The following is an 8,653-nucleotide window of genomic DNA, read 5'->3' on the forward strand; positions in this document are numbered from 1 at the left end:
ATATTGACCTTTATTGAGCAAGAACTGCTGTGACTGTTTTACATCAAACAACAAAAGGTTGCGTACTGTGCATGTCAACAAGGTTCTCCCAGGAGCAAAAGTCCACCCTAATTGCACCAGTGAGGTAAACATAATTAGTTATAAGTAGCTTTTTTTTTTCTTTTTTTTTTTTTTTTTTTTTTTAAGGCTACGAGAGTTCTGGTTCTCATGAATACTCTATTACTGTTTTCAGTTTGGTTTTGGCTCAGTTGGTTCTTTGCATAATACATCTGAACTCATTCCTCAGATATGTCCCTCCAACAGCTCAGGAAATTCAGAAAAGCTTCCTCTGCACATTTCATCTCATGCACTAGTAGTAGTAGTATTTTTTTGTAGATCCCCAAGCTCTGTGGAGGGAGTACATCTTGAGCCTGCATGCATTCCCCCCCCCTTCCCTATATTGCACAAAAAAGTAAAATACTGTGTGTCTGGAGCCTCCGTGAGAGAACCCGATCTGCTTTGAAGCCGTCACCCACATGCATTTTGCAGCTGTCTATGGCTTAACCTTTTGCACCGACCCAAGCTCTTGAATTGGTTTGAATTTTAGCTATGGTTGCTTTTATTCGCTCTCTTTAATCTCCTTTACTACAGCATGTGAAGTGACTTTCTCCACTTTCTTGGTGGACACCAACTTCTCCTCAAAGCTTTCTTCGTGCTCCTCCACCTTCTGAGTGACGGTCACCGACTTCGTGATAAACGTGGTGCCGCTGTCCCCACCCTCCCCTGTGATTTTCTCTGCTTTTTTGGTTACTACGATTTTCTCAGCCTTGTCATCCACGGGGCTCACATCAAGGCCGTTAGTGACCACTCCCTTGTCTTCCTCCTCCTTCTCTTTGGATTCCTCCTCCTTTTTCTCCTCCACCTCCCCGTTGACCGCGATGTCCTCTTTCCTGGACTCCTTCTCGACCTCGGCGCTCACTTTCGTTACCTTGGTGACGGTGATGGTCTCTTCCACCACAGCCTTGGCATCCTTGCCTGGGGAGGTAGGCTTCTCCGGGGTCCGGGGCTTCTCGGGAGTCACGGCCTTCTCGGGAGTGCGCGGCTTCTCCGGGCTCGCCGGCTTCTCGGGGGAGCGCGCCTTCTCCGGCGGCGCCAGCTTCTCCAGGGCCACGGCCTTCTCGGGGCTGGCAGGTTTCTCGGGGGTCACAGCCTTCTCCGGGGTGGCAGGTTTCTCGGGGCTGGCAGGTTTCTCGGGGGTGGCAGGTTTCTCGGGGGAGGTCACCTTTGGTGTGGCAGGTTTCTCTGGAGACGCTGCTTTCTCCTCCTCCTTGGCCGCCTTCTCCGCTTTCTCCACCTTCTGTTCTTTTGCTGCTTCCGTGGCTTTTTCTTTGGGGGCGGCCTTGGCCGGCTCTGTTACAGGGGATTTTGGGGGGGACTTTACAGGAGGTGTTTTGACCTTCTCTGCCTTTGCTGGTACCTCTTCAGCTTTGCCCTTGGCCTCAGGTTTTTCCTCCTCTTCCTCAGCTTCCTCCCCTTCTTCCTTTTCCTCGATCTCTTCTTTTTCAGAGCCACCTTCTTCTGCGGCATCAGATTTTGCAGCTTCTTCTTCTTCCTCTGCTTCCTCTTCCTCCTTCTCTTCCTCCTCAGCTGCAGCTTCTTGTTCTGCAGGAGCCTTCTCAGAAACTTCTTCCTCTGCAGCTTCTTCTGCTTTTTCTTCCTCCTGTTCCTCTTGCTGTGCCTTGGCTGCCATTTCTTCTGCGATGGCTGCCAGGGCATCTTCCATTTCAGACTTTTCATCCTCCACCTTCGTCTCTTCAATGATTTCTTCTACAAACTTGTGCTGGACCTTCAGCTTTGGTGGTTCGATTTTTGTTTTCTGGATTTTGGTGGATGCTATTGTGACAGATGGTTGTCTGTGTGTGAATATGGGACCAGTAATGCTTCCAGAGAAGGCACTGAATCTTGTCTCCTCACCCTCCAGCAGCTTTCTAAGGGAATCAGGAGGAGAGAAAAAAAGAAAATGAGCACAAAAAAAACCAAAATAAGGGACAGCTATGGGAATAATTGTGTCTGTCCCATCCTTGGAAGTGTCCAAGGCCAGGCTGGACAGGGCTTGGAGCAGCCTGGGATAGTGGAAGATGTCCCTGCTTTGGCATGGGTTTTAAGGTCTCTTCCATCCCAAACCATTCCAGGATTCTATAATATTTCCCTGCTGTACTATTCCCCTGCCAGCAGGATGGAACCAGTTTGCTGGAATGTGCTGGAACTGACCAGGGCCATCCACTGCTCACCGCCCCAGCCCAGCTTTCCTTGACTCTGCTCTTTTTCAAAACTCACATTCAGCAGTTTTTAGCTCACTCATGGCTCGTGTGACACCTTCAGCGATCAGTTAAAATTAATCTTTATTGTCAGAAAGCTTCATTATGGCATAAATCAGCAGGGATTAGGACAAACTAACTGAGTAGGATTCATTATGACTTAGGCAAACAGAACTTGACACAGCCAACAGACCCAAATCAAATATTGTGTCTGAGACAGTCACAGCTGATTAGAGCACATGTTCTAATTTAATAATTTGGGCATCCACCTTTTCTTTGTGGGAATATGAGAACTGGAGGCTTCAGCTGACTTTGGCAGCAGCCAGCTACAGCCCCTGGGGTGTCTGTGTGTCTGAACAACCTCAGAAATTTCAACAGATCTGGAGACAGGGGTGGGGGTTTTTTTTGTTTTTACTTTTCTTCTGTTCAAATGTTTTTCATCTAAGCCTGTGACCCAGAAAAATCAGGAGCTCTCCAGTGAGAGTTCTGAAGTGATAGAGAGGAGACTAAAAAAACCTGCCAGGTGATGGCAACAGCAAGCAATGTTCAGCTCGATATTAGAGCAGATGCCTCTGAAGGAAAGTTGAGCAAGAAAAGTAAAAGTGTTTGTGACAGACAGATCAGCACTCACTGCCTCAAACCATGATCAAGCAAATTCACTGTCTCTCCCAGGCGATAAAAGGGAACTCTGGTGACAAGCCCTGCATGCCTGGCATCTGCAAAGCAGACGGGAATTAAAAATAACCTCGTCTTTCGCTGCACCTCCTGCTCGTGCAGCCAAGGACAGAATGCGGCACGGGAGCCGCCGCACTGAGTCACGCTGTGCTGTGCCCACGGGGCTCGCCGGCAGCTCTGCCGCTGATTAGCTGGTCCCTAATGACCTTCTGGGCTCTCACTGGGCTGGCTAATGGCTGCGGCGATTTAGCCAAGCTCTCATTTCACCCGTGTTCACTGCATGCAGATATTTCTTAGCTGTGGTAAAGCTTCCTGAGCCAGCAGCATCCGCAGTGCTATTAATATTCCAGACATGCCTGCAAAGATCCCACTGTACCTGTATGCAGCAATTTCGATGTCCAGGGCCATCTTGACATTGAGGAGGTCCTGGTACTCCCGCAAGTGACGAGCCATTTCCCACTTCGTTCCTCTGAGCTCGTTTTCCAGCTGGTGAATCGTGTCCTGCAAGGGAGACGCAGAGACCCCCTGTGACACAGACAGACACCGCACGCGGGGACAGAGCGGGCAGAACTTCTCTGAGGGGACTTTTAGAAACTCTTCCCCCGCTCGGGGAGGCAGGGCTGCCATCTCAGAGCAGGACCCACCCGCTCCCATCGCCCCCCCGTCATCCGCATCCCTGCATCCCTGGCTGCGGAGCCGGCACAGGGCACATCCCGCACCCCTCCCGCCACGGCGGACACCGGGCAGCTTCCGCATTTCCCCCTCCCAGATGGGGCACGGGCACCTCCCGCATTTCCTCCTCCTAGAGCCGGCACCGGGCAGCTCCCGCATTTCCTCCTCCCAGATCGGGCACGGGCACCTCCCGCATCCCTCCCACCGGACATCTCCCGGACGCTTCTCCCCGGGGCCGGCACCGGGCACCCCCCGCCGGGCTCGGGACAGCCCCGCGCCGCCTCCCCGGTACCTGATAGGTGGTGAGGTCGTTATTGTGGCGCTCCTCGATGTCGCTGAGCTGCCTCTCCAGCGACTCCTTGGTGCCGCGCACCGACTCGAGCTCGATGCTCTTGGACTGGAGCTGCCGGCGGTACTCGGCGATCTCCTCCTTGGCGGAGCGGATCGCCTCCTTGTTCTGCTCGGCCGCCTCGGTGAGCTTGGCGTAGCGGCACTTGAACCACTCCTCGGCCTGGTGCATGTTGTGGTCGGACTGGCACTCGAGCTGGGCGCGGATCTCCTTCAGCGCCGTCGTCAGGTCTGTCTTCAGGTAGTCCTTCCTCTCCACGGTGGCGTGGGACGCCTGCAGCTGCGCCAGCAGCTCGGCCACCTCCTCCTCGTGGTTGCCCCTGAGGAAGGCCACCTCGTCCTGCAGCGACTGCACCTTCTTGTCCAGCTCGGCGCGCATCAGCGAGGCCTCCTCCATCTCCTTGCGCAGGGCGCGGATCGTCGCCTCCGTCTCGTCGCGCAGCCGCGCCTCATCCTCGAAGCGCTCCCGCAGGCGCTGGATGTCCTCCTCGATGTGCTCCGAGTCCAGCTGGATCTGCGCCTTCTCGTGGCTCACCTGCTCCAGCGCCCCGCGCAGCTCCCGCAGCTCCTGCTCGTAGGCGTCGCTCAGCTGCGCCCGCCCGGCGTGCTTCTGCCGCAGCGCCGCCAGCTCCGCCTCGATCTCCTTGTTCTGCTGCTCCAGGTAATGCACCTTCTCGATGTAGCCGGCGAAGCGGTCGTTGAGCCCCTGCAGCTGCTCCTTCTCGTTGGAGCGGCTCAGCTTGAGCTCGGCCGCGCCGTTGAGCAGCGAGGACTGGCTCACGTCCAGGCTCTCGGCCGAGCTCAGCACCGTGGAGCCGTAGGCGGCCCGCGGGCCGCCCAGGTTGGGGCGCTTGTAGGAGGAGGACACGGTGCTGCCCGAGCCCCGCGACCACGACTGCGAGCGGAAGCCGCTGGACGGGGACGCGCTGGCGCGGCTGTAGGTGGCCCGGGTCTCGGTCACCCGGCGGTACGAGGGGTTGCCCAAGGGCTCCATGGTGTAGCTCATGGTGGGGCGCTGGGGGCGGCGGTGCGGGGCTGCTCCGGCCGCCGCCGCCCCTTTTATAGCCCCGCCGGGCGGCTGCGGGGCGGCCCCGCACACGTGTGCGGGGGGCGGCTCCCCCCTGCCCCCACTCCCTCCTTTCTTCTCCTGCTGCCCCCTTCCTTTTCCCGTGTTCCTTCCCTCTTGCCCTGCTTCCTTCTCACCCCTCCCTAGGCCTTTCTTTCTTTCTTTCTTTCCATTATTTATTTCCTTTCTTTTTTCCTCCCTTACTTTCTGTTCTTCCTTTATTTTCTCCCTTCCCTTCCTTTGGGTGTTTATTTGTTTGTTTGTTTGTTTTTTGTTTGATTTTTTCCCCCCCTATACTCTTGCTTTCTCTCCTTTCATTTCTTTCCCCTATTTCTTCCATTCCTTGTGACTCTTCTCCCTCTTTTCCTCTCTTTTCTCTCCGCAGCCGCTGTTCCCGCAGCGCCCACGGCAGAGCGGAGCGCGGTGCCGGCCCCGGGCCGCTGCCGGGGGCTGCAGAGCGGGGTAGGGCCGGGGGCTGGGGCTGGGAGCGGGGAACCGGGAGCGGGGAACCGGGAGCGGGGTGCGGGAATTGGGATCAGCGCCTCCATCACCACGGACAGCTCCCGCCCAGCGGGCTGGGGGTCGGGACCGGCCTGCAGCGGGGCTCGGGGGGCCTCAGGGGGCAGAGGGACCCGCGGACGGGTGGGGAGGGTCCTTCCCCCCCTGTCCCCAGGCGGGGTCTGGCGGGTGAAGGTCGCAGCGGGCGGGGGAGGCGGCGCTCGCCGGGGCTCTGCGGCACCGAGCGCTCCCCGCACCGGCTCCGGGGCTCTGCGGGAGCAGCGGGGTAAGCCCTGGAGCAGTCAGCAAGAGTTTGGGAGACCCCCCGGCATGCCAAATCTTTGCTCTGGGTTCTTCTCTTCGTCTCTTCCTTCCTTCCTCTCTTCTCTTTTCCTCCCACCCATCCGCTCTGATCTAACGCTTGGTGCATTGCTCAGAATGAATAATAAATTGTTTGAAACCTTGTTAGAAATTACGTTTCTGGGGGAAAATAGACTTTGTATGGGCTGCATGACAGTGCCTGGCTGCCATCCAGGCTCTGAACTCGGAGGGATTACAGCTACGGGGGAAACGGATTAGTAAACTGCAAAGAGAAAAAAACATAAAACAACCAAAACCCCCCAAAAAACCCCAAAACTGCTGGTGCTAGAAAAACCCCTGCCACAGCTCGCATGGCAAAGCTGAGGGACGCTGAGGGGGAAGAGTTAACTCCTCACTCAGAAGGTGCAGAAAAGGCTGTGTTCACAGCCGGAATTTTCGAGCAGATGATCTCGTGAAAGGCAAAACCCTCCTCACAAACCGCCCGGCTGCCTGACAGCTCCCGGCGGGGTGCGCGTGGCTGGGGAGAGCTGGGCAGCTCTGAGGGACAGGGTTAAACTTCGCCGAGCACATGGAGCCTCGCACCCCTGGCGGCTCATTGACATGGCGCTGTCATAGGACTGCAGCACTGCAGTCGGGCAGGGCTGCCTTTATCCCGCTCCAAACACGGGCAGCTCCGGCGCTGCTTCCCCTCCGCCTCCCAGGTTATCCACACAGGACCGGGGCTTTGTGCTAATGAAGCAATCACGGATTCGAAACCTGCTTCATTAATTTCACTGAAAGTTTCTGCCATAGGCACAAACCCCTTTGGATTTCATTGGGAGTCAAAATGAAATTGCTGCCTATCAGGGCGTTGCATTTTGTTTCTTTTTGGGGTGAAAGATATGTTATGATCTGGTCGGTTTATTAATGGGTTTTTTTTCCCTGATAATAAAGACTGGGAGGGGGGAACAGATCATGGTTTTACCCATAAGGAAAACTCCCTGTGTAAAGAAACACACAGTTAACAGAGGTGCTTGGAATCTTTTATTATCCTTTTAATCTCCTGAAAACAAGGACTGGCAGATGGAACTTTGTAATAAAACTCCCTCTCATTAAATACCTCGGTGTTTGAAATCCATTTACCTTGTATGCAAAATAAATTGTTGCTTTATAATCAGGCAGGGCTAGGTGTGATTTATTTATTTAATAGTGATACCAAGCAATGCAAACTTTTATGGAACACAATACATCTCATGTATATATGGATTGCTTTAAAAATCAGGATATTTAGAAGGGAAAAAGTTGGCATTCACGGAGGTGTTTAGTGCAGAAATTCTGAAACAAAATTCATTGTTTTAATTGAAAACAGAGCCTTGCAATGTGAATTTCTGCTCTTTCATCAGATGCAGGGGGACAGGGCTCCTGCTACATTATCCTGAAGGTGGTTTGAAGGTTAAAGTGAGTCAGGGAAATCAGTCTGAGATGTTCCCTCTTTTCTGATGAGTAATTAATCCATTTTCCCTTTCTGTCTGGAGATTTTGAAATGCAGGCTGATATTTCTGCTGAAGGAAGATTCTTTTTGCCTCAAAGTTGACCAAACAAGAGCTTCTACTTCAGAGCAAAGCTGATGTCTGAGGATTGAGGCAGGAGGAGGGAAGGAAGGGGCACTCCTATGGAAAGGGAAAGCAGCAGCATCGATTTGAATCTTGATTGTCCACTATTGACAAACCTGCAGTGATGGGAGGGTGAGACTGAGTCCTGCAGCTTCCTTCAAAAATGAGAGGAAAGGAAAGAAAATACAGAAGGTGGAGTAGCACAACAGCCTGGCTGCCAGGGAAAGATCAAAATATATCCAATGATAAGGAATTAATTTGAATATATTAAGAAAGTATTGAATCAGATGGGTAGAATAAAAGAGGGGGTTGGGTGGGGTTTTTTATGTTGTAGAGAGGCAGCAGAATGAAGGCACTGGACAGGTAATGCAACGTGGTTGGAACTATTACAGATTATTTTTCAGCTTAAAGGGGGTTTGTCTTGATAAGTTTTTAATATAAAGCCTGGTTTAAGTTTAAGCAATTCAAGCCTAAGCAGATCTTAATGCAAAGAGGGCAAACAGCGACATCAGATGGAATTTTGTCAGAGAGGAGAAGGAGTCAGGAAATCAGGATCTGGCCCATTTTTATGTTCCCCACCACGCAGTGATGCAGCTCGGTGGGACTGGCCAAGCTGCAGGATTTACACCCATTTTGGTGGCCCTGGAGCCCCTGGGGTGCTGTAGGGTCACCCCAAACTCACCAGAAAGAACATCCAGGACACCACTGGCGGAAATTGGTCTCGTTCCAGCTGAGCCAGGAGAGCAAGGACAGACATTTGAGCCCAGCTGAGGATGTGTCCTGAGATATTTAAATAGCCACAGCCAGGGAGGAAAAAATGGGATTTATGGACCAAGGGCCTCGTCCTGGACTGCTGGATGCTCCTTGAAAGGGGATTGCATCCCTAAGGAAGGCCAGGAGTGCCCAGCACAGGGCAGAACAGCCCAGCGCCCAGCAGCGCTGGTGTCCTGCTCCCTGGGAAGCAGATTTTTAACAGGATTCATTTTTCCCTTGTCATTTGTTCAGGATCTTGAAATTTGAAGGATCAGGTCTGGAGTGAGCTGGTTGATAATGGATGATCCTGTTCACAAAAGATCTTCAGCATCCTCAAGAACTTGAAGCAAAGAGGGAAGGGGATGGAGAGGAGAGAATAAGCTGTGAGCATTTTGGGGTTGGAATGGATGATCTTTAAGGTTCTTTCCAAC

General features: G+C 53.3%; 1 protein-coding gene across 1 annotated transcript; it reads right to left on the minus strand.

Moving 5' to 3' along the window:
* On the minus strand, positions 1-5,114 carry NEFM (neurofilament medium chain). The gene is made up of 3 exons (XM_041424914.1): positions 3,937-5,114; positions 3,349-3,473; positions 1-1,967 (listed from the first exon to the last, which is right to left on the minus strand). The coding sequence occupies exons 1-3, from the start codon at positions 4,996-4,998 to the stop codon at positions 599-601; spliced, it is 2,556 nt and encodes an 851-aa protein (XP_041280848.1). The 5' UTR covers positions 4,999-5,114; the 3' UTR covers positions 1-598.
* Positions 5,115-8,653: the final 3,539 nt, after the last annotated feature.

The sequence above is a fragment of the Onychostruthus taczanowskii genome, unplaced genomic scaffold, assembly GCF_017590055.1.
Source record: "Onychostruthus taczanowskii isolate IOZ18803 unplaced genomic scaffold, ASM1759005v1 scaffold84, whole genome shotgun sequence".
NCBI classification, from domain to species: domain Eukaryota; kingdom Metazoa; phylum Chordata; class Aves; order Passeriformes; family Passeridae; genus Onychostruthus; species Onychostruthus taczanowskii.

Coding starts and splice junctions, on each gene's coding strand:
- NEFM (XM_041424914.1), bottom strand. CDS start 4,998: ATGAGCTACACCATGGAGCCCTTGGGCAACCCCTCGTACCGCCGGGTG. Junction 3,474..3,936: donor ACGACCTCACCACCTATCAG/GTACCGGGGAGG, acceptor TCTCCCTTGCAG/GACACGATTCACCAGCTGGA. Junction 1,968..3,348: donor ATCGAAATTGCTGCATACAG/GTACAGTGGGAT, acceptor TGATTCCCTTAG/AAAGCTGCTGGAGGGTGAGG.